We start from the raw sequence: 26,433 nt of genomic DNA, 5'->3' as shown, positions 1-26,433 counted from the left end.
TGAAATATGTGCATATGGTCGTTTTATAAATGAGAACACTTTATGTACTCACTCTGAACAGGATGAAGCAGTTACAGAAAATGTATTAATGAATGGTAGTTAACTGGTCCTGAATGATCTGGACTGATTGGCCATCTAGTGGCCAGCTTTTGTTAAAGCATATTGGAACACTTGTTTTTAAAATAGCCCAAATGACTGTTCACCAGCTTAGCAGTACCTTGGTTATCAAGAAACAAAAGGCAGAGGTCTTTAGTGTTGCATTTATTATTAAATATAAATGTATCTGTAAAGTACCTAATCCAGTGCTAGCCCAAAACGGAAAGGACTACTGTGCAAATACTGTGAGTATTTGATTATAAATGATTTCTTGGCAAAGGTGGTGAGGACATCACAGCTCTTTTAGGTTAAATTCACTTTATTGAACAGGCAGTTCTTAACTTTATTAAACATTTTAGAAAAGGACATAGCCCAGTACATGTAAAGCCTGGGGAGGACACCTTACAGTCCCACCAAAGCAGTCTGGAGCAAGTTCCATAAACATCTCAGGGGTCATGGTGGTAAGGCTCCCAAAGGCCTATACCATAATGGGGGTGAATTTTAACCACTGTTGGCTGTGCCGTCATCCCCAGGTCTCCATTCGTGTCGTTGTGGTTTGGCTAGGCTCATAATTCCCAAGTGCAGCAGGTAGTGTCGCAGTCACACAGCTCCAGGGGCCTGGAGGTTGTGGGTTCGATTCCCACTCCGGGTGACTGTCTGTGAGGAGTTGGTGTGTTCTCCCCGTGTCCACGTGGGTTTGCTCTGGGTGCTCCGGTTTCCTCCCACAGTCCAAAAACACACATTGGTAGGTGGATTGGCGACTCAAATGTGTCCATAGGTGTGAATGTGTGTGTCTGTGTTGCCCTGTGAAGGACTGGCACCCCCTCCAGGGTGTATTCCCACCTTTCGCCCAATGATTCCAGGTAGGCTCTGGACCCACTGCGACCCTGAATTGGATAAGCGGTTACAGATAATGAATGAATGAATGAATAATTCCCAAGTGCTGCTGCCTTTGGCCTGCATCTGACTAGGTTAATCAGGCTGAGTGCAGACATGATGCTTGATACTGCTGGCTCACTTATTGACACTCTCACATGTGATTTGACTGATGCTTCAAATTCTATAACAGCATACCATTTCTGACACCAATGTGGCTTTGGCATCAAAAGATGACAAGGATGACATAGAGATTTTAGGCTAAATGCTTTTTTGAAAGTGAAAATCCCTTGCATATGGCTATCACCTCAAACTGCCCCTTCATCATGTCTTTGCAACCTCACACTTCACTCTGTATAACACAAACTATTTTGCAATGCACTGAAATGTAATAACATCTATGCCTATGGGAAAATGTCTTTGGATAAGTGCACTGCAAAATCAGCTTCAGCAATGCTGTCTTACTCATTCCTCTTTGCTTTGAAAAAAGTGCATAAAAGGAGTTCCTTGAAGGCAAATCAGTAATTTTATCATTTGGGAGAGTGAGTGTTTCTTTTAATTTTTTCTCTGTGAGACATATGGTTTGCATCCAAATTGACATACTGTACTTTACATATTGTGGCATCTGCCACAGGTGTCATATAAAGCTTTACATAATTTGACTGAGAAGGGTGTGTGTGTTTGTGTGGGGTGAGGGTTTGTTCAAGTTAAATGCAGATAATTCTTCTGGGTGGGCAATGTCCATCAATAGACATGCCTTTGTACACATAAGCACATGCATACCCTCACACCCTTACACATATGGACAGATTCACACAGCCAGTGGACCTACCACAGCCTAACATTTTAGGATATTGGGAAGAAACCCATGCAGCCACAGGAAGAACACACCAAACTGTGCACTGACAGCAACCTGAGTTGAACGCAGGACGCCAGCAAACCCTTTTGAGTCACTTAAGATTTTATGATCATTTTTCAAATTTTAATTGTTTATTTACTACTATTCCAAAGGTAGTCAGTTATAAATTGTGTATTAACATTTGCAGAATTACTTTTTATTCTTTTAAATATATACACTATGACAGAACTCAAGGGCAATCAGTGACCAGGTTTTAAGAGGGATAGACTTGTTTAGATAGATGGTATTGGCTATCTTATGCAGTTTTGTTATAATGCAACGGTTTTAAAGCATTATTTATGAGTTATTATATAAATAAAAACTAGAAATGATCCCTGCAATGTTAACTGTAGGCCAGAGATATGTACCACTATTAATAATAATTTTTTTGCTATAGTATGTAGTGTGAAAGTGCAGTGGCTTGAGATTTTGGACGCAGATACAAATGACTTAACGGAATCAAATCATGCGCTGACCAGTCACAGACTGAGGAAAGCCCAGGTGGGTAGGAATAAATTATTTTCAGCCAATGGCTGTGGGGGGCGGATGGGCCTGGGAGTGTCGCTTCGTCTGTGTGGACTGGCGCTGATTCTTATAGCTGTGATGTTACTGAGACGGTGGTGGGTGTGATATAGTAATCTGTGAAAGTGTGTGTGGAGTCATTTCTGCACACTTTACACACATTTATCGGAGTGAAAGTTTGGGCGAGGGGCGTAGAAAATGACCTCCTGCAGGAACGTCGAGAACTCGGGTCGTTTCGTGCTTGCACGTTCCTGTATGTGATTATTATAATTCTATTTTACAAGCGAGTTTTCCAGAGGATATTTTTGGATTAATATTTTCATTGGAAATGGACCGAGTGAAGAGCTCCATTCAGCAGGTCCCTAACCCGATCCCTAAAGTGTTGAGCCGCCGAGCTACTGGGGCCAACAGTTTAGAAGTGGAGAAAGAAAACTTCGAGAGGAGCCAGGTAGGTTACATAACTTACAACAGTCACTGGACGGACTGGCCGCTGTGGATATAATAATGTGCACTTTTAGCTTCACCTTTCCTTATAAAACTGAACAGAAGAAGAGCTACAAAGAGACAGGCTAAAAATAAATGACGTATAGTGTTTAGTGAGAGTGAGTGTAACGGTTAACAAACGACGTCATGGACCATTTCAGGTAAGTGTTAACGTTAACATTTAATGGATTTTCCCCCTCGGGAACACGGAAACAAAGCAAGTAGCACAGGAATTTTTGCATGCGGAGATTTTTTCGTTATCTAAATCTCTGTCCGAGACCGGGCTGTTTTGATTGTTTAGAGCAGGCAGCTTCCAGGCATTGTCTAATATCCCCTCTCCTTTTGGACAAAGTGATAAACGCAAGCTGAAGGCTCCTATTAGAAACGCCACAAAAGAGGAATTACAAGACGTCTGAACGATTTAGAGATTGGGGTTAAAACAACGAATCCGCGAGTTCACACTGTAGGGAAACTTACAAACCCAGACTTTGTTTACAGTGGTGTTGATAGGAACCAGGGCTATTGTCTAAATCAGGCATTTTTGCTATATTCTATCTAACATCGGGATTGTGCCTTTTTACATGTAATGCTGGTATTAATAAAACTCCAGGGAGTTACAAAAATTAGGGGAACACTACGGAAAATATGTACTTTAAAGTTCCAATTCAAAATTGTGATGCCTCACATTCTTGTGACAGGAAGAGCATCTAGAATAGACATTATGATATATATATATATATATATGTGTGTGTGTGTATGTATATGTGTGTGTGTGTGTATGTATATGTGTGTGTGTGTGTATGTATATGTGTGTGTGTGTGTATGTATAAATAACTTGTCAGTTAGACCAGTCAGTAGTAACCAAACCCTCTGCTGTGTACATGACAACAGTCACAACTAAATTACAGTCTGGAAGACTACATACAGCACTTAGATTGAAAGCAGCAAGCTCTTCTTAGTTTTCTTGGTTATAAAACAAGTCCCGGACCTTAGAGTATAATTGTAATTTTAAATCACAAATGCAATATTTGTCAGAAAAATCACTATTAGATATTTTACCCAAATCGTTAAGCTAAAAACTGAACGGTATTTTTTAGGCCAAAACACAGTGAAATGTGTCAGCAGTCATCAGACAGTGTAGTCATAATCATTTTAATACAACAACTTTCTCTGATTCCATTTTCTTAGGCGTTAAACTTTGCAGGTGTGGTTCCTAGAACAATCACTGTGAAAAGTCCGATTGTTGTAAGTTTCTCTAGTGATATACAAAATTTCAAATCATATTAGGCTTCCATCTTAGCTGGTTTATCTAGAATATCTCTTTTGCTGATATGGTTTAAGGTGGTTTTAGAGAATGTTTCTAAAATAGTAGGACAAGTACTATGCTTGTGTATTTGACTTATGTCTGCGGTAATAAGCAAGCTGACTCAGCATTGTGTCATTTTCGTATTTGTGAGGAGGGAATTGTCTGGCGAAGAAGGGTTGGAATTATTCTTGCTGAATGCTTATGTGGCAAACCTTTGGTCACTGACTTGCATGAGGTCAGCCAAATACAGGCACCCACACAAACACACCCTGATTTTATCGGTCGCTGACAGGCATTATTTAGTGACTTTGCTTGACAAAAAATGGGCAAAGGTCTTATAAGCATCAGCTAATTGTCACTGCATTTCTAAGCATGCAGCTAGTAAACATATGCCAAGTACAGATGGCACAATGGTACTTTCTGATATGGCTGACTTTCAGATGGCTGACATTCTGGTATTTTCTGAAATCCTAGTCTCAATTTGAAGGGTTTATGGAAGAGGATGTCAACACTTTAGCAGAACAAAATGTCAGAGGCCTCTTTTAAAACCTTACCTCCTTTGTTTATGTGAATTATGTAAAAAGACAGATGACAAAAAAAAAAATTTCTGTGCAAAATAAAAGTGAATCAGTACAGCAACTGCAGTTAACCCAATGTCATTTGTAAAAATTTTGTGATTGGTTCCTCATGGTTCACTAGCCCTCTGGTATGTTTGCACACTGAAAAATATCCAGTGTTCAAACTCATCTCTAGCTCTGTCAATGGGAAATAAATAAAGTGGCTCAGACAGAGAAACACAACACCTTTTCAGCCAATCAGCAACTAGTTTGTATTCATGCACAGGACAGGGTAATGTAACTGAAGTGCTTCCACTACTCAAACCCATTACTACCCCACATCTAAAACATCACATCAGACAATGGAAATGGAATTCTTTTTCATGCAGAAATTTGCTACAGGTTTGTATTAGTCCTTTGCCTCATTATCTGATCTAGCATTATTGGTCTGATAACAATACCAGGTGTTGAATATGAGCCATCTCTAGTACCAGAAGTTGGTGAACCATATCATCATCATCATCTTTTTCATCCGTTTCAGGGTTGCGGCTGAAACATATCATGCCATGATTTTATGGGACTTGTAAAGGTAATAGATCATAGATCAGCTCAAGCAGTGGCACATTTTCTATGCTTTTCCCTACAGATGTATCAATTTGGCACAAAGAGCAAGCTTTTAAAAAAAGTGCAGCAGTGTTAAAACTAACTGCCTATGGATTGAGCCGAATGCTGTCGACCCTGAGGGATGGAAGCGATTGTGAGCGAGAGACACATACTTTTATCTGGCACCAAACAGCTTTGGCAGGAAACGAGAGTGTCCTCTACTCTAATACATGAGTGGCTTTTACTTATTAATGGTTCATTTTGGGTTTCATATATCTATGGCTAAACCACACTGTGTATTCTGTCTGAAGGATAAAAACAAGCATTCTCATTGTGCATGTGAGCTTCTCACCACACTTAGGGTCCTCTACCCCCTCCCCATTCCAAGACAGCCTGTGAAAAGTAGGTCAGGCAAAGCAAGCTGCATTACACTTCCCTGCTGGTGGGCTCCTAGTAGTATTTTAAACACTGGAGCTGAATGCCTTGCTTTTGCTTTTCCCCCTTTCTGTATATTATTATATGTACAATGGCGGAATGGGTACTTGTTTTCTTTGTTGTGCCAGCAATGGCCCAGACACACAAACATATGTCCCCCCCCCCCCATTAAAAAAAAGCGGATAACTAGGACAGTGGCATGGATTAGCGCAGCTGGTCTGATGTGACGCATGCGCTGTTGTGTTTTGTTCGAGCCGGTCACTGGGTCAGGCAGTGAGAAGAGAGCTCTGTCAGTCACTGGCCCTGGTCAGCACCATCCACTACAATGCCACGGCTCAGCCCAGAGTCTGGCTCTTTGACTTCTGCTCAGTCAGATGATTTTGAAAATGAGAATGCAGCTTTGTGTGAATGTTCTGCAGTAGGTGGCTGTACAATATGGACAATATCCACCATCCAAAATACAGAAACTACTATAATTCATAAACTTTCACTTGATTTACTTTGCTCAAGAAAAGGTCTTTTCCTGCTCATTGACCATCCCTGTACTTTTCTGTCCATATGTGCATTGCTGGGCTGTCTGTGGTGTGATTTTAGTGAAATGAAAGGGTGTTGGCCAAGTCCTCTGTAATGACATGAGTATAGTTGGCCTTGTGGGCTGGGTGTTAGAAAACTAGCATCTACTTAAGTCAGGGTTTTATAGGAAAGAGTTCCAAGCAGGGGATCTCTCTTGTGGCCTCGGTCAAGTAAAAGTGGCATCCGGCCGGTCAGATTTCACAGTCCATGGATTCCTCATAGATTGAAAAACGTTTTCCCATTCTGTTGCCGCAGTCCAAAATAGAAATCGATGGCATTGTGTACAGCAGTCCAGACCCAAACAGAACATGTTTACCAGCCTGACCCACCCATCAGTTCAGCTATCATTTGGTTGCATGAGGTTTTGCACAAAAAAGACACTAAGCTAATTAAAGCCGTTCTATTTCCATGCTCAAGTGTGCCCATATCTTGCTGTACTCCCACTATTTTAGCTTGTCCTCAGAGGCTACGTTTCCGTCCCAGAACCTTGGCCTGTATATGCGCTCTGCACCACTCTCTCTTTAGTTAGGGCTGAATTATGTGCACAGTAAACTAGTATTGCAAGTATTTGGCTTGTGAAACAAACAGTTTTGAAACAATACATTAATATGGCTGAAAATTAATTTTGTTATGGTTAACACAATAGTTTACATCTGTTGGATTATATCAATAATAATGATTCATTAAACACACCCTCAAATGTTCACCAGAATCTGTCACTATCAGAATGTTCACACCAGACCGAAAATCAAAAGATCTGATTCTTCAGAGGACTAATGTGCAAATTGTAATTTTATGCAATATTAGCCAAAAAAAGATAACAGTTAACAAAAGGAGCCCTAATTAACTGCAAAATCAACCTTCACATCCTCTGAGTTCCCTCTCCTCCTTGTCCTGTCCCAGCCTATAACAGCTCTCTAGAATTAGTCTAAACCTGTCATTTTTGATACAAGTTGTTGTTCAGTGTTTTGTATTGATAGTACCCCTAGAAATTTGTATTGATTAAAAATTACATAGCATCATGATGCCCACCTCTAACCATTTTAGAGTATTATGAGGGCACTGCTCTGACGTTGTTCTCTGTAAATGTAAATTAGTGACATTCTGAACGGGTCTCCTCATACCGCCTTGTCCCATCTAGTCATTCTTAACAGCCAACTCATACATTTCCTGACCGCTTTCTTCTGCTACTTTAGGAAATTTGCACTCCATTGTTTTCTGGTCATGGTAAATGCATTGTGGTTTTTTCCTGTGTTCTTACTCTAATTCCTGCCCCACTGTATTGCCACTCTACAGGGGTAGAGAGTGCGTTTGTCAAAGTTAGAGAAAGAGGGAGAGGGATCGAGGGATAGAATGCACACACAAAACACTGATACAGCAGAAAGTGCAGGCCCTGGCCTGTGGCCTCAGTACTCCAGCAGTGGATTAAAAAATCCTATGCATGGGTGGCAGCCAACTGTGTACCCTGCAGAACCACACCCAGATCAAACCACAATCAGATACATCTACTGTAAACAAAATGAAGGCTGCACACTGCTTTCCTAAACATGTATTGAGTTTTCAGCATGTAACGGGTGTAACAGTGGTTGTTGAGCAAAATATCACATTCACAATTTTCTGTTGTGTTTGATTTATCTGCCTTGTTTCATTCATTTTTACTCTTAACTCTAATATTTACCCTAGAAAATACTGATATTCATTTGGTTTATGTACTTTTAAAATTATTATAAAAAAAAAGTAATTTGCCAAATTTTTAATTAAAGGTGACTAGACTAGCAGTCTTCTCATGGGATAGAAAAGGCATCTGTCAGTTTTTTTTACACAATGGAGAGAAACCCAAACGTTGAAAAGCATGAAACTGAGATGAGGATATTGCTCTATTTTTGCTCCATAGGTGGGAAATATTGACTTATTTTTGCTGGTACGGATCACTTAACGTGGAAATGTCTCCAAACTTGGGAGATGGCTCACCTCATTACCGAAAGTGCTACAAAACTAAACAACTTGAGTTACAAGGTTTCTGTGGTAATTCAAACAGTGAATAAAAACTTACAGACAAGTTAAACTTCAGCTACGTACAAACAACAGTCTTCTCAAACATGCAGTTCTACCTTAAAAGACCTGAACGTAAACAACCTAGAGAGAATTGGATTTCCTCACTATCATAGACATCCCCTTTAACCAACAAATGTTGTTGATGGTATGAGACAGATTTGGTGTCTAAAGTTTGCTTCTTTAGATTTGCTTTGAATTATGAAGGTTATGAGGCTAATTACATGTCAGTTCTGTAATAATAGACATACAGTTTGTGATGATTTACGCACATATTTAGATTAGTGCATCAGTGATAGTATCAGTGGGTTATATGTTTTACTTGTTAGTTGCTTTAGCTTGAAGCAAACAAAATACATTATCTATATTCAGTTTACTAACCAATTAAAGGAACACTAGGTAAGATTCTGGGGTTTTTAGTGAGGGGGGAAGGGGGATGGTTTTAACCCTTCTCCAAAATGTATCTATATAGTGGATTTTCTGCTGTGCTGAGCGTGGAGTAGCAATGACGGAGGCTCTGTTCTCCCTATTACAGGTCAGGGAAGCATATACTATATCATGTTCCTTTAAGTCATCATGCCATCTGATACATGCCTTTCTTAAAACATCACTATTCCATCTGCCTCATCACAGTACAGGAATTATTTAAAGTTCTACCACAGCTGTTGCCTCTTTTATGGTACACCACAAAATAATTGCCATATTGTCTCAAACACCTGTGTATTTTGTACTTGTGGTGTTTATTTTATTTTATGTTTTAATGAAGGATTTTATGGCTGAAAAAACTTCATGATACGTTATAATACAATGTTTCTTGAATTTTAAGTGATTTTTAGTTGTTTTTTTTTTAAGTTTGTAATTAAAACTGATTTCTCAGCTTGTATGTGTGTGTGTATATATATATATATATATATATATATATATATATATATATATATATACTGTAGGCAGAAGTAGAACAAATTCAGTTACATTTAAATGTACAGGATCTTAAGTGTGAAACTGTGGTAAATGATTTGTCAGACTTGTCCTTAAATATTTTTTTGGTTTTCAATGTGTCTGTCCTGCTCGAGGACATCAACTGTACCATAATGTCCATCCTGTTCCAAGCACAGAGCCTAATCAACTCATTTTGGCAGTCACTAAGGCATGCGCCTGTATTCTGGGTTGTTTGTAAGCTCTGAAGGGTTTTATCTTACTGCTTTTTTGGGTGTGTGTCTGATATAATATATGTTTCAGGGTGAGTCACTGACACTGCGTCATGGACAAAGTGACAGAATACGTATGTGAATCAGTATGGAAATAGCCACAGTAGACACTCCACATCGTACCAGCAAGAGAAGTGACAGTCCACAGAAGAGCCTGCTTTGTTTTGCCAAAGGCTTCTTAATTTCCCTTTTCTGTGCTGCTATTTAAACTGCATTTCTACTAGGACTGTGACAAGACACTCATCTCACGAGACAGGACATGATATTGGGTTCTCGAAAATGAGACGAAATTATTAAATATTTTTAAGAAAACGGAAGAAAAGATGGAAAATATGTCTGGAAAAAGTTTTGGAGTTTTTTCAAAAAAAAAAAAACAAAGTCAAAAGACTGGTTTCTCTCTTGATTGACTGAGTCTCCTGAGACCTAACTGTGTATGAAATATGCAGGAGTTTCTATCTTTTAATTGAAGCAGTGTTTGTCCTAACAGAACCACTTTCCACAAATTCAATATAAAAAAAATAAAACTATATAAATAACAAAAAATAAATACTTTTCTTGGTCTGAAATATTGCAAACAATAAGTGCAAACCACAACCAGTCACATTAAGTCTAGTATCAAGTTTCATATCAGGTTTAGAGGAGAACAAAGTTGCTGTGGCTGAATACAGTACCAAAGCCGCAAATAAACTGTCAGAGTCATGACTGGGTCATTGTTTATATTTTGTTTACTGTGGAGTCAGATCAGAGTGAGATACAATCCGTGTTGCAGAGTTCTGAGCCGTCCTGCTGAGCTTGTGAGCAGTGGAGCTGCAGCTCTGATCATCACGCATTGTGTCATGCCAAACACAGCCCCAGAAACACATACAAACGCACCGTGTTCCCGTTTAGTTTCCTATTATATATTTATTCATATGAAACGTAGTAAATGACCACATCCAGTTGGATAACGCTGTATTTGAGATGCTGAACTCTTTCTTGAATTACTGAACATTGATACGCCCTTAGACGATGACATAGGTCATGCTGAGAACAGTTGGGAACAAATTTTCTGGTTCATGAACCAGTTTGTCGGTGGAAACGCACCGAAGGGTTCCACATTTATTTGGCGAACTGAAAATGTTCCGGACCCTTGTTGGTGTAAAAGCAAAATGCAGTCAAACATACGTTTTAAATGTAGCGGGAGAATCTTCTATGAAGATTTCCTCCAACTCCAGATGAGATTGAATTACAGACTATACCTCTTCTGCTGAGAGCTGCTTTGACTGTTGAGCTGTCGCACTGTCCACCATTGCTGCTGTGCTGCCAGATACAGTTTCTTAATCCCTCTTTAAAAGTTCACACTACTGAACTGATTGTCTTCCTGCGAGACAGGTTCAAGCTTGAGGAGAAATATTGTCACGTTTTAATCTTGCAAGATCTCATGTCACGAGATCTTGTCATACCCATAATTTCTAGTCTTCAGTGTGTTTGCACCAATGTGGGGCGAGGAAGCAATGTTTCAAATGAAAGTAACTTAAAGAAATCTCTTAATATGTCAGTTAACATGTATGAGTAATCAACACACAATTGCTGACTATTTCCAACAAGATATGATCTTCTGCACTATGATATCATATACTTTAGCTCAAGAACTGTGTGTAGAAAGCCTCATGGAATGAGTTTCAATGGCTGGGCAGCTGCATCCAAGCCTTATATCATCAAGCACAATGCAAAGTGTCAGATGCAGTGGTGAAAAGCATGCTGCCAGTCTCTAGAGCAGGCGAGACATGAAGTGACGAATCGCGCTTCTCCGTCTGGCAATCCGGTGGACGAGTCTGGGTTTGTCCGTTTGTTAGGAGAAAGGTACTTGTATGACTGCATTGTGCCAAGTGTAAAGTTTGGTGGAGGGGGGATTATGGTGTGGGGTTGTTTTCAAGGGTTGGCTTTGCCCCTTAGTTCAAGTGAAATGAACTCTTAATGCTTCAGCAAGCCAAAAGATTTTGGACAATTTCAATGTTTCAATGTAGCTGCAAAGGGTGGGCTGACATCGTATTAAACCCTATGGATTAAGAATGGGATGTAACGCAAGTTCATATACATAATTAACAAAATCATGTAATCTCCTTAGCAGAGGATCTAAATTATTTCTTGGTTTCTTACATTGATTTTTAAAGAACATTGTGAAAGATTGTTAATACAAAAGTGGACTCCATTAAATGTTATATATCATAAAATTAAACTCTGTTCAGTTCATGCTGCATGTTATTACGTAACCTCCATACAGGGAAAAAAAATTCATATTAATGAGCATAGCACCACTGCTTTATAGATGACAGATAATGGACACAGTAAGCAAGTAATAAACAATGCAAGCCAACATCATAGCATTAATACTAGTGGTATTAAAGAAGCACTTTAATCTCACTAGTCACAGACTGATCTGGCAAAGCCTCAGGATCTTGCAGGGTCACCAACTGCATGAGCCAAGATTCTCAAAAAAAATCTATTAATTGATTTATTCAGAACATCAAGAAAAGAAAAGACCAGAGTGTGTCAAAACCCTAGCAAAACTTAGTGAACTTGCTTGAAATAGTCATTCAGTGTAAGGCTGGCATTAAACACTCAGAGGTGCTTAACTACCATCACTTAAATAATTCCTCCTCATACATTCATGTTTTAATTTGTTTCCTATTTAAAGACAACAAACCATATATATATATATATATATATATGAATGACTAATACAAATTATTTGCATTCTCTATAAGTCTTTGCATAAGTCATTTTTGTTTCCCCCCACACAAATGTCTCTTTATCTGAGCAAAAGTTTAATTATAAATACATCAGTGTAGACTTGTAACACGCTTTTTAAAAAGTAGCCACAGGAGGGCACCATTCACTTAAATGTGTATAAATCATCCTTTGTGGAATGTAGGACCTTAAGATAATGAATAGTATTTGGGAGAGATAAGCTAACAGGTTTGTCTCTGTAGGACTTGTTTCATGAAAAAGCATAGTCTTCCCTGCAGGCCCATGGTGATTCAGGCCATATATTTTAGGTTGACTACATATTTGCTGTGCCCAAAGCAGCAATAAGAATATACATTTGTTGCACAAAAAATATTTTTGTGAAATGATTCAATTGATAGTTACTTTCTAAAAACAGTTTAATACAAACCTAGCAGGCCAAAAATGACTTAAGAAGAACCTGAAGTGGACCTGTTGGGTACCTCGGCCAAGGAACCGAAGGTTGATTATAGTCTGTGCCATATTAATCCCATATTATGTTTTTTGAAGGCTAATAAAAAGTGAGAGTAACTTACATGTTTTCAATAATGTACCACAGCAGAATTACACTAGGTTTACATTAGTAACTAAATCTTAATAATAAATGTAATAACATAATTATACCTGAATGCCTTTAATTGAGTGTGCAAGTGAAAGTAATGATAAATCTAAATGTAAAAACCTCTGATCATAATGAAATGTAAATAATTTCCAAGAAGGTCACGGTTTAGTTTACTTAAAGTATTATTTAAATGGAATTGTTGTTTTTTAACGTATGTTCCAAAAGTCATCCAAAGTTTCTGATGCCTGATGGTTCACTGCAGAAGAACTTACTCTTTACTTACTGACTTACTAATTTCCTTACATTAGTAGGCCTAGGTATAGGAACCAGTGGTCACCATTTTATTTAATATACAATATGGTCAGTAAATCAACATGTGACTCCTAAAGCATTTCATGGATTTGGTTTGGGTGGACTCTCTCTTTCTTGTTTACCAAAATGTTTGAATTGGAGAAATATAAAAGAATGGGTGGCATCCTCCTTTAAGAACTGTGTTGAAGCTCAGGAAAGCAGGACATGTTTCCATCCTCGAAGCGTCCCTCCACAGCTCCGTCTGTCTGCCAGGGTTGTTACTGTGTGCATACATTTGGGTTCCACCGGACGGCTCCTCTGTAGAAGAGGAAGAGGAGAAGGAGGAGGAAGGGGAAGAGGAGGAAAGAGAAAGGAAGAGAGGAGGGAAAGATACGAGAAGAGAGCTAAAGCTTGCTACCAAATCGGGACACATGTTGAGTTAACGAAGAGCCTCTTCCCCTCCCTGTTTTTACCATAGCGGATTTCTCTCTTACTCTCTCGTTTACGCTCAGTCTGGCGGCTCTCTTGACTCTCATCACCTTTCTCCTGTTGAACTATGGACTTAAATAAAATGGTAGGTTTATGAGTTCTTCAAGTCGACGTTTGCTTCATAGTGAGATGGAGGTGGTTTTCTGTTTGTGTCCGCGGTGAATGGGTGTAAATTGTCCTCTCAGAGGCTTGAAACGGGCTTCTTATTCGAATACTCCATTCCACCTTAAATGCTGAAGCAGTTACATTCTCACTTAAGGTGGAACGGATATTTGAAAGAAGTCCGTTTCATAGTTTTGTATGCTTATTTTCCTCCCAGTTTTACACTGTAATCGTCGAGGTTTTCTGCTTTTTTTTTTTTTCTTCCTCCCTCTGTTCATCGCTGGCCGCAGAGGACCGTTAGTTTTGGTTGTGTCGTTAGTTCTGCTGTTGCTGCTCCTCGGGTTGTTAGCTAATTAGCCTGCATTTGTGCTGTTTGCTGTGTTTCTCGTCGTTTTCCACACCACTCCAGTGAGCCCTGGGACTGGTCCGTGCAAAGCGCAATGCTTGTAGAGTGTGTTGTGCGTGGGCGTGGGGAAATATCTGTGTTTATGAGCAGCCTTCACGCAGAGCTGCTCCTTTTGTAAAAGAGAAACTCACCGTCTCAATGAGTGACTCGCCTGCTAATGAAAGTTCAACACTGGGTTCGTTCCCATGAGTGCTGGGTCTTGTTTTCGAAAACCCGTGGCTTCTCTAAAATGATCAGTTCAAATAATGTTTCGCTTTGCACTGTCTAGACAAGTCACGTTGGCTATAGTTGTCCTCCTTTGCCTTTTATTTAATGTTTTGCATAGACACGCTGTTACAAGCAACAAATTTCAGTGTGGTTAATTAACATGTTCAGTACTGAGAAGTCAGAAGCCACCCTGTAATTAATTATTTAATTTCCTTTCGAAATAGTACGAGGTATTAATTTTCAGTGTGTGGAAGAGGACTTTGATAAAACCTGTGTTTAAAAGAATACTGCACATATGGACATTTAGTGTGTCTGCACTTTGCCTGTTACAGCATCCATCAGTTATAGGAGAGCTGCTTAAAAAACACACACAAATAAACAGAAAAATCCCAAGTGATTTATTTGACACATACTAAAATCAGTCTCAGAAGTTGGTTGCACTACACTTGTCACAATCTATATTTATTGAAGCTGATGTCTGGGCTCAGGGTTGGCAAAAACATGAGAAGCTTCTTTGTTTGATTTGCAAATTTTCCCCTTTTTGGTCTATTTGCTTTTCTCAAGAACAGCTTTTGAACAGCTATGCTTTTTCAATGCTCTTTTAAACAGCTACTGAGTTTTGAACAGATTTTTAGATCCATGATACAAAGTGGTGCTTGATCATCCCCTTTCACTCAAAAAACACATAAGTTTTACTTCCTCATGCAAGTATGTAATCTTTCATCTAATCTCAGATATATTGACTAAACAATCATTTGTCTTGAGATAAAGAAAAATTCATAGATTTGTCAATGTACTCTAACAAGACCCTTTGGTGAAAGCACAAAAGCTTGAGATGGCTGCACTTTTTGTGCATTTTTTGTATCGACTTGTTTTCTTTTTTCATCCGTTGCTAGTGTATGTTTTAGTTTTAGAGCATGTTTAATTAGACTAACCCAGGTCATCATTTATGTAAAGAACATTCATTGCACCCCCATTTATTGCACCAGTAGCCTTAGCATGCGAACACTGTCTTCACTGATTTTTGACTGTCTTCCAAAATTGCGTGTTGGTTAGCCAATCCACTGAAGCTGTATGGAGCAGATATTGCACCCCTACTTGCTTGAATCACTGATTTGGATTGGGTGCACCATGTCTCTGAAGCAGGAGACTATGCTAAGTCTTTTTTTTGGAAGAAAGGGCTTAGTTTGACTTTGTTTGCTGCATCCTTCTCTCAAGGTTGTTCACTGTTCTGTCTGTTCTCTCACTATCTGCATTTATTTCAGTCATGCATTGCTTGACTGTGGTATGAAAACAAGCCCTGGCAGGTGCGAGATCCCCACTGGACATAGTTTCTCTGAAGCTGAGTCAAATCATAAAGTTGATTCATGTCCATTACCCAGTGCTGAAAACTGTGGCCCACTTTTTAAGTAGCTTGTCTGAAGCAGCCATGCACTGATGTGTATTACTTGCTCAAATGGTGAGACTGAATCTGTGTGTAACAATCTACAGTGCTTCTAACCAGCCTCAATGTCTGAAACCATCTGAGCTGCCTGCAAGAAATTAATGGAATGTTTGCTATGTGTTTCCACATACCGATTATTAAAGACTACATTCAATACCAATTTTGGACATCATGACAGCACCAATAACTTTCTTTTAAACTGACCCTTCTCTTTTTCACTGATGTGAATAAATATTTCTTTAATACACATCACTGGGTTTGATGCAGATATCACTTGTGTAGATCTGGTTAGGAATCTCTCTGGGTTTTGTGTACCTCTCAAAGAGAAAGAAGGGAGGGGGGCATCTTTAGAAGCTCTTCCAGCCATTCAAAATGGACTTGGTTTAAAGAATAGCCCCTCACCCCATGCTTTAAAAAGCCTCTTGCTTTGCAAGCTCGTAAAATTGACCCACATGGTTTATTGTCCATTATGTTACCATCATAATATCCTGGTTTTTCCAGGCCTACAATCCAATTTGAAGACTCCTCACTGGTTTGTTGTCTGATTTTTGGCAAACCTCTGAAAATATTATACCTCATTGTTCAGTACATACACCTTTTTACAGTTGGACAGTATAAGAGTAATCTGGCTTTTTAAAGCTCTTATACATTGTCTATTTGGAGCCTCAGTCTGCCTAATCCTGAAGGTTAATATAACAGACCTTTCCAAGTAGTGAGACACTAGACAGCCTGGCATTTTAGATGCATTCACGTTATGATCTCATGGGAAGCATCTTACTTAACCTGCATGGATTGTCCATTGTGTTTTTTCCCTTCCAGACGCCTAACGAGGTGTTGATGGAGAGTTCCATGCAAGCGGATGTTTGAGTCAGATGTGAGTAAGTTGTAAAACGGTCTTTAAAGAGTAGAGTGTAGTTTACTTACACAGGGGCTGCCTTTCAGTGAAGTGGCCTTTTTCGCAAGGGGTGGAGTAGTAGCTGGAGAGAGTACTGGCTAAAATAAACGTTAAAGTGAAAAACATATTAATGGTTCACTTGTATTTTTAGCCTGCAGCTCAATAAAGCTTTGTGTGTCTGAAATAACAGATGCCTGTGTATATAAGAAGCAGGGTTTTGTTGTTATTTTACTGTGGTGTGTTTTGTTTTTGCAGAATACAGGCGTGCATTGCTGGTCTGACGTTACTATATGAACTGAAAGGAGTTCAGGAAGCCTAGGGTTTATTTTTAGGTCCTTCGATACTGCACCTACGCATGAGCATGAGAGCCAAAGTCTCAGACAGCTACCTCACTCCTTACTCATTATCTACAAACTCTTCAGTTTCAGCTGGAATGGAAGCTGACCCTTCAGGCCATCTCAGGCCACTTTAGATTGGGGGTGGAGGGAGATTTCTCAGACGGGGAGCTGGATCAGTGTGGATTGTTTGGGTTGGCTGTGCCAGTCCACTGGAGGAACATGGGTAGTCAGGCATTCTTTAGAGAACAGGAAATGGGCAGGATTGGGTGTGCCAATACAGGAAACTAAGAGTGGCCCTCAGCCATTACCTTTTTTGTCTCTGACCATTTTAGTGTATTTTCTCCAGGGACAAATTTAAAGATAAGACCCAGGAAGTATACTGAAAGTAGTGCATGCAAATAGAACATGCTATGTCATTGTACATCAACAGGAATTACTAATAGCCTATTCTCACCACAGTGCGTCATTTGTTGAGAAATTATTTTTGAAGATCCAAAATTAGACATATTTAATATGGCATTGATCTGTCAATTTCGCTTAAAAAAACCCTAGCTGTCAGGTTAGCGTCTCTTTTTTAAGTGTGTGCATGTTAAATATCATGAGCAAAATAGAAACCTGAAGTGATCAAATTAAAAGTACAACAGCCCAGAACTTTCACTGCCATGTGTATAAATATATATAGGGAGAGAGTATGATCCTACTCTGCATAGGTGTTAGTTAACAACATATACATGGTATACACCAGACATGGTGAGGGTAAAGATTTGCTCATCACTCAAACAGCATATTATGTAGTACAAAAGCAATTAATTTTATACCATAAGTCTTTGTATTTTTTGTGAAAAGTCCATCTTTATTTCTATAAATATTTACTCTTAGTTCTTTTTTGCAGGTAATATATATAGTTCAGTTCTTAGCACTGGTCTGTTCATGACAACGTTTGGCAAGTTTATAAGGCATTTAAAAAAGAATGCACAAACTTCAACATACTTATTTCTTGCTGCTAAATAAATGGAAAAATTTCATTCTTTATTTTTAGTTCTATCGCCCAGCCCTAATCTAGACCTTTTTTTAGTACTCTTTTGCATTTTACTAATGATGCGATGACACAGATGGTCAAGAAATGAACAGCCGTGTAGTTTTAGGACTACTATTAAAAAAGGTTCAAAAGTGAGTTAAAAGAGAAAACCTGTTCTGAGAAGAGCCTTGTTCCCCTTCCCTGGTAATATGGGCCATCCAAGGACAGTTGTGCTTCATATCCATCAGACCAGCACTTTTTTTGGTCTGCTCTTGTTCATTTGATTCATAGTTTGCATTTGGCTATTTCACATATATGGGTTTCAAAGAGCAGATGTTTTTGGATCATCACCCAATATAGAGACTTTCCTCAACAATCTTCAATCTAATTCCATAAAGAAACATTTAGCATCACAGCTATTTGGACCTAATTGTCTAATATGATTTGAGATGCTTTTAAACTGGCCATAATTCAACACACTGTTACCTTTGGATGTAATTTATTGAATAGTGATGTGACGTTATTAGCTGAGTCATTTTCTCTCTGAGACATTTCCAGAATCAAGTTGTTGCAAACTATCAAATGGAAACTTTGTTAGAACATTTGACTGGTTTAATGGGCAAACATGAAAGTGGTCAAATTTAACTCTTTTTTTTTTTAATGGGGTTTATTATTGGGGTGTAAAAAGATACTCATCTCACTTTATTGAATCTCGGTTTATGATCAAAATAGTCAAAATTGTCATCCTGTTCAATTCAGCAATCAACACCTGTAACAAATCACAGTTAAAAAATATTGACTATTCTTTTTCTCTTCTCACAACACCCATTACTTCCACTGTTCCAAATGTTTTACAGTAATAGGTTTTCTCTCTCTCTCTCTCTCTCTCTCTCTGATATTGAGATATTGCTGAAATGTGTTGATTAGCTAAAGCAGGAAGAGGATTATTTGAATGATTTATTATTAAAAATGATACAATGAAAGTAAAACAAACTGTAATTTTATTTATTTTTATTTTTTTAATGCTTCTCGACTACTCAGACTGTGTCAACAGGAAAACAAATTGTCAGAAGCTCTTCAGGTTATCTATGTTATACATCTCATAGTACTAGCTCATAAGGCAGGTACATGTATGTCTGGTCCTGATCTGAATTATTATTCTCAAGGTTTTGAAAAAGAATGAATGAATGTAGATGAATGTAACTGCACCTGTGTTGTTACAACTTATTAATTAATGATGAGACTAAAGGGAGGCAAGTGTCCTGCAGCTGGGAGTGTGACAAATGACCTTGCCTGTGCTGGGGTGGGTAAAGTTTATTACAGCCTTTCATGTTCAAACCTTGCAACTGTATTAGACACCATGATGAATGACATACAGCTGATATGGCTCATCTTCACAATACGTATTGAGTTTTCAATGATTTGTTTCTACATCTTAAACAGCTGTGTTTTCTTTCCTCGTTTTCTCTTTTTGTTAATTAGTAATCGTATTGGCTCTTCAGCTGCTCAGGCGTGATAGGTGACAATGGGTTCTTGTTGCCAGTGAGTGGAAGCCAGGAGCCTTTGGCAGCTATCACTATTGTTCACATAAGTGACAGTGACAAGTCTTAGTTTGGATGAAATAAGCAGTAAATCTGTGGGAATATCTTGCCTTTGGCACAGGCTATTCTTCAGCAATACCTTTCTTAGTCTTAGGTCTTAGTCTGGGAAAGTTGGCAGTTATGTTGGGTTATTTCCCATTGTAAAGCTCAAAGCATATTTTCCGGTAAAAACACTTTACAGAACTAACCATTCTTCATTGACCTCTTCTGTATTTGGCTTTCATGGATGATCTGTGCTTGTAATGGGTACATGAATATGTTTAGGCTATGGTCTGATAGAAACACAAACAGGGTCTGCTATTCAATCAGATTTAAAGACTGCTTTCAGCTTGTGAGTGAACCAAAGAGGTCAGTATATCACAGAGGCCTAGAAGTACAATTACAGAAGCTCAAATATGCATGCCTTGTTTGTTCAGGAACACGGGCCAACACCCTTATTCTTCATCCCTCCACGTCCTCTTCCTCCCTTATTCCCAGAGCCCAGCTGTGACTTAATGAGACACTTATCCCTCAAATCCATCTTGCCCAGACAAAGCCTAGCCTTGTCACCTTTAGCGAGGGAGTCTGGCAGCGAGGGCTGAGGCAGAGGATCAGAAAACAGAGCAGAGTCTCTTCTGGTGGCTCTAGAGTCTTGCCCTACTATCACTCTGGCATGGTTTAAACAAGCAAGCAAGCAAACAAAAAACAAACATCTTGAATATCATGTGTTGTGACTTTTGCTCTTCAGATCTAGTCTGGCACCATCAAAAAAAAAAAGCATCCTATCCTGTAGATGTTGCATGAGAGAAAATCAAGCTTTTGCTATGTATATTGTAATGATTTATGGAATACTTGGGCATCAAAAGCCATGGGCAGTATCCACGTTTTTCCTAAGTATAGGCAATGAAGGTATGGTATGAAAAGAGGGTGGGTTCGGGGGTGCACTCCTGCGTGAACTTCATATCTGTGAGTGTGGGTCGAGTGAAGGGTTTTTAGCGCTGTGCAGTTCAGCTCACTACAGACTGACTGTGCACACCGGTACAGGTGTTGACGATAAAAAAAATAAAAACTATTTCTAAAAGACTAAGTTTCTTAACTTGGGTATTATAAAACAATGTAGAAAGGGCAGTCCTAAAAGTGTGTACTTATGTCAGTGTTACCCTGACCAATCACAAAGCTCCTCACTGAGTCAAAGTGACTGGTGAGCTGAATCCTAAGAGCCATTTTAGTGAAAGAGCTAGCTATCCAGCTTTTCGCCAAGTTATGTCAGTGTTTCGTATGTGCCTTCCCTGGATCCCCATCCAACAGTAAACTGGATAAAGACCTGACCTACAAGTCTGTCGCAAACTGTGAGCGCAAGTTATTTGCTCCCGGATCATTGAATCATATTTGAACTCCTCGTCCATAGGTTTGTACTTGTATGGCTGTATATGCCAGTTCTACCGGCCTGTGCCATTTTATTGTGTATCTTGTGTAAAATGACAACTGCAGATCAGAGTAAAAACAGGAAAAAAAAAATCCTGGGACTGCTCTGTACTGAGGTTGTGTTGCCATGGTAACGTAAACAACATTCAGTTCTCTAGTGATACCTGTCAGTCTCACACAAGCATTAGTTTATTGGACCATTCCCACACTGTTCTCAGAGAGCTCAGAGAAGCGTATTTTGGTCATTTTTGAGGAGAGATTTATCTCTGTTTCTATATTTCTGAGAGTGATTCACATAACACTCAAGTTTAGAATTATACAAAAAAAAATGGGCTCTCAGGGCTTTAAATGCACATGTATGAACTCTGCCCTTGTACTTTGAGTCAGTCACAGAACAGAAATTTGACACACCACACACACATTGTAATTTTGAGATACAAGCCACATTTCTAAATACAGTTGTATACAGTATTACCAGTATACCACCTAAAACTAGGCATCAGCTTTCTTTTGTAGAGCTTTGATCTTGGTTAATTTTTCAGTGTCTTTATTTTAAAAACTCCCTGTATAGGTCACTAGATCAAGCAGGTTGTTCTGTGTTTAAAAAGACCAAGCAACTAGATTGCCTTTTGAAAATCTGGAATTTGGAACAAAACTGCTCATATACCTTTGCCAGTGTCACTCTACCAGCAGGCTTTCTGGGTGATGGCCTTTAACATACTCATGATTAAAATGGTTGTTTCTCACCATCTACTGTATCAGGTGGAAGTCATAGAGTCACTAAGATCAGTCTTGTTCTGATCATCTAAAGAGTACAGCTACATCTGCAGGAAGTGAGATTGGGAAATGCACCTGACCTCCTGTGACTTCATCCTCTTAAGCAAGCATATGTTGTTGCAATGATGGGCGGTGACGACAGTGTCTGTGGTTTCACAACCCACTAATTCATCAGCATGAACATAGCAACTATGTTAAAATGTTTTAAGAAGATTTGAATGTTGCTTTCAGATTTCATTATCCGTGTGAAAGTTATGAAGGTGTAGTGAGGGCTTTCCTCTGAGCTGATGTTTGGCTCTGGAGAGAGAGCACAGTACGTGAGCATATGTAGAGGCAACAGATGGCTGATAGCTTTCTAAATGTCTCTTTCATTTGTTCAGCTTCAGAGGTCTCACAATCCCCTCGTGTGTGTGTGTGTGTGTGTGTCTGTGTGTGTGTGTGTGTGTGTTGGGACTCAGATGAAACATATTGTATTACCAGGCTGTAAAGCTGTTTCTTAGGAGAAGTGTTTTAAGCAGTGCTACCTGTGTCTAACACTGTTGGGGCAGAGAGTAATCTGTATTCTGAGGCTCTCTCACAGCAGCAGAATTTTGCTCGGCAAGGAGTTCACAGCAATGTGAAGCGGCACCATAAACATTAGTACTCATGACCTGTTTGTTAATGTTTTACTGGTCTTTGAGGGTAAAATGCATGATGCTTAAACCTCTTTTCCCCCTCTTCTTGGACAGGCTGTGAGCATCAATAAGGCGATCAACACACAGGAGGTTGCTGTCAAAGAGAAGCATGCCAGGAATATCCTTTTTGTTTGTGCTATTACAATAAAAAAATGGAGGAAGGGACTGTGATAAAGGAAGAAGTCTTTACTGATAAATTGCCTATACTTAGTCAGCATGTTAATTATTATTATAATATATAGTGATGCTGGAAGTTTTATGTTAATTCTTATATATATATAGTTATAAGATTCCATTTTAAATTACAGCAGAAATGTACAATGCTGACAAATTTGAACAGTCTGAGCAGGGGACATGCCAACTCCAGGAGTAGACCTGGTCATTACTGTATTAAGGTGTCTTCAGCATTTAATTGTGTTTTAAAACAATAAATGTTCACTAATTCAATTCAATTCTTAGACATGGGCCCTCCAGGACTAGACCTGGACACAGATGTACAGCAGTTTTCAGAACGAATCTCTTTCTTAAATAATTAGCCTCCAGTAATTTAGTGCACAGTTTTCTTGGAGGATCAGTTAATCCACTTTCCCCTCTTTGGAGCTTTGTTAGTCATTCCTAGTTAGTTTTGCACATGCCACCTGTGGAGTAGGCCAGGATTACCAGCAGGTCCTGCTGCCTTACAGGGGCTTATGGCAGTACATTTAAGCTTAGGTTTGTTGCAGACTGCTTGTTCTCATCCCCCACTGTGTTCTCCTTAACTATGCTCCCTACCTTGCATTTTAGGCACTCACCATGAGAAAGGTGCGCACACATTCTGGGCGGCTGTCAACCGCCTGCCACTCTCCAGCAACGCTGTGCTCTGCTGGAAATTCTGCCATGTCTTCCATAAACTATTAAGGGATGGCCACCCAAACGTAAGTAGATCATTGTCCTTGATGTTGTGATTCCTTGGTCAAGTTCAAACCATAGTGCTATAATAACTAAAAATAAGCACAGTGGAAGGAGAGATTGATGCACTATTATCCATCCATCCATCCATTATCTGTAACCGCTTATCCAATTTAGGGTCGCGGGGGGTCCAGAGCCTACCTGGAATCATCGGGCGCAAGACGGGAATACACCCTGGAGGGGACGCCAGTCCTTCACAGGGCAACACAGACACACACACATTCACTCACACACTCACACCTACGGACACTTTCGAGTCGCCAATCCACCTGCAATGTGTGTTTTTGGACTGTGGGAGGAAACCGGAGCACCCGGAGGAAACCCACGCGGACACGGGGAGAACACACCAACTCACAGACAGTCACCCGGAGCGGGAATCGAACCCACAACCTCCAGGCCCCTGGAGCTGTGTGACTGCGACACTACCTGCTGCGCCATCGTGCCGCCCCTGCACTATTATTATTATTATTATTATTATTATGCACTATTAAGATCTATTTTCAATAATTTTATGAGTTGCATAGTGCACAACCTATGGAGTATGGAGTCATTTGGGATTAAAGGAGGTGTGCAGAAATTGAATAAAAAATAAACACTTTTTTAAAAATAAAATTCTGAGGATTAGAAAACAAGTCTAATGTGTGTGCGAAGGTCTGGTGTCAGTAAATGGTTAAAAAACCAACCTGTCTCTGTCCAGTATGCTAGAGAAATAAAATCAAATCAAATTTATTTATATAGCGCTTTTCACAACTGATGTTGTCACAAAGCAGCTTCACAGAATTCCAGTAAGACAAAGATTTGACATGAAATGTAAAAACAAATGTAAAACGTAAAATGTAAAAAAGTGAGCAAGCCAGGGGCGACAGTGGCAAGGAAAAACTCCCCCAGCTGAGGAAGAAACCTTGGGAGGAACCAAGGCTCACAAGGGGTGACCCATCCTCCTCTGGTCAATGGTATCTGGAGTTTTTAGACAACAGAGAGAACTGAAAAAATGTTGAAAAGCAAAGATAAGGATATTGTTCTATTTCTGCTCCATAGGTGGTAATATTGAATTGTTTAGGGAACCCATTAACTGCATGAAATTAAACACAGAATACAAAATGAAACATCTTGAATTACAAATACATTTCTGCAGTAATTCATACAGTGAATAAAAACTTACAGACAAATAAACTTCAAACAACAGTTGTCCCCCCCCCCCCCCCCCAAACTTTTTCACCTTAAAAGAAACTGAGCTTTTGAATGCAAACCAGAGAGTAGCGTTTATCCATAATTGTAGATACCCCCTTCAAACCTCTTTTCTCTGTCATGCATTGTGGTGTTTTGATGTCTCTCTTTAAGAGGCACTATGTCCCCCTATTGGACTGGCATGATAATGCCACTGTTTTCATATTCATCAGGACAGGGATATTTAAAAAAAAACAGAGGGAGGAAAATCTCAGTTTTTTAAATATATCCGCATCCTGTTGGACTACAATGTTTTATCTTGGAATCTGGCCCATCGGTTAACATCATTGATTCGTGTTCGTCCATTCTTATCGGTCAGTTTGTGACCACAATGCCAATATTGTTTTGATATTTGTTGAGCATCTTTGACCCAGCTGTTAGCTTGAAGTGCTAAAACCATAAAATGCTATAATTAAAACCTTATAGTGCCTGTATTATACTTACTGGCCAGCTCTATCCCAAACCCTGTATATACAGTATGGTGTCTCCAGCAGTATCTCTCCTCCCCAGGTTATAAAAGACTCAGTGCGTAACAAGGCTGACCTGAACGACATGAGCAGGATGTGGGTAAGCACAAAACACGTCATATATGTAATTCACATCAAACTTGATATGAATGTATGTTACATTCAGTTCAATTTAACCTCAGCCTGAAAATCACACAAACGCAGGGTGAACATAAACATAAGGGGAACACAATTTTCATCAGACATATAGTAAGTGTGCAAAAGTGAGTGAAACGTTAGCATTCTCACTGTCATGTTTAGTATTGTTTCCAGAGGCACTCAGTTGTGTGTGTGTGTGTGTGTGTGTGTATATGGGTATTGGTGCAAATATGTGCATATTATTTTGATATATATGATTATACAACGATTCGGTTGTATTTGTTTTAATTCAGAGTCCTTGTGTGTCATTACACAGTGTTTTTGCATTATGCTCAATTTTGATAATGTGTTTTGCTTTAGTTAATCACTTTGGCATGTGTTGGATTTGACTTTTGCAGAGCACTGTAGGGTGCATGTGTCATTGTGTTCACTGTCAGTGACAGTCAGCAGGCTGTTTGATGGGTGATGACTGACACTTCAGTGACTGCAGTGTGTATGTGTGTGTGTGTGTGTGTGAGAGAGAGAATGTGTGAGTCATCCTTCCTAACTGTAGATTACAGCCTAAGAGATTTTAATAACAAACAATGACATGGCTTTAGCATTGTACTGTTTTACCAAGCATTAGACTTGCTAGTTGTAAATGTGCATTTCAGTCTATTGTTTATAATAAAATTCCTCTGTTTTATTGAAGTGTTTTGTTTTATTATAGCTCTGCTAATTCTGATTACAGTTTTGCACGAGAAGCAGTTTTGCCCCACTAGCCTATAGGAAGGACAGGATGGAGGGAACATACTGAGCAGTCACTTTTTTATTTATTTATTTTTTATGAAGAGCACACTTGTAGCTTCTCTGTACTAATATGCTGATTGTGGGGTTTAAAAATTGAGTCAGGAGAAATGTTTCCTGTCAACAGAGTAATGCCCTTCCTTTTACGATGTCACAACCATGAGCTTGAGGGTTTAAAATAAAAAGGACCAAAAACACTCTGACCTTATTTGGCCTGTTTAATTCTATCCACACTCACACTAACTACACCCAATACACTAAACTCATATCACATTGTCTCTCTC

The 26,433-nt window shown here is 39.2% G+C and overlaps 1 protein-coding gene across 7 annotated transcripts in view; it reads left to right on the top strand.

Moving 5' to 3' along the window:
* The window catches only part of hip1 (huntingtin interacting protein 1), a 48,372-nt gene that overhangs the window by 973 nt on the left and 20,966 nt on the right, over window positions 1–26,433 (top strand). Inside the window, exons 1-4 of one of the 7 annotated variants that reach the window (XR_010801735.1) lie at window positions 2,435–2,840; window positions 22,638–22,701; window positions 23,355–23,497; window positions 25,269–25,325. Coding sequence is in view for 1 of the 7 variants with exons in the window: in XM_066662518.1 (XP_066518615.1) it covers window positions 2,721–2,840; window positions 22,638–22,701; window positions 23,355–23,497; window positions 25,269–25,325 (384 nt within the window). In the remaining 6 variants the exon portion in view is untranslated. Of the gene's footprint in view, window positions 1–2,434; window positions 2,841–13,539; window positions 13,803–14,293; window positions 14,401–16,720; window positions 16,751–22,637; window positions 22,702–23,354; window positions 23,498–25,268; window positions 25,326–26,433 lie in introns of those variants that run through there. The other 6 variants (XR_010801731.1, XM_066662518.1, XR_010801733.1 and 3 more) reach the window with 6 other exon arrangements.

This window comes from Hoplias malabaricus, chromosome 1 (assembly GCF_029633855.1).
Source record: "Hoplias malabaricus isolate fHopMal1 chromosome 1, fHopMal1.hap1, whole genome shotgun sequence".
Taxonomy (NCBI): domain Eukaryota; kingdom Metazoa; phylum Chordata; class Actinopteri; order Characiformes; family Erythrinidae; genus Hoplias; species Hoplias malabaricus.
The sequence above is the reverse complement of the archived record's forward strand: the minus strand, read 5'-3'. Positions and strand labels throughout refer to the sequence as shown.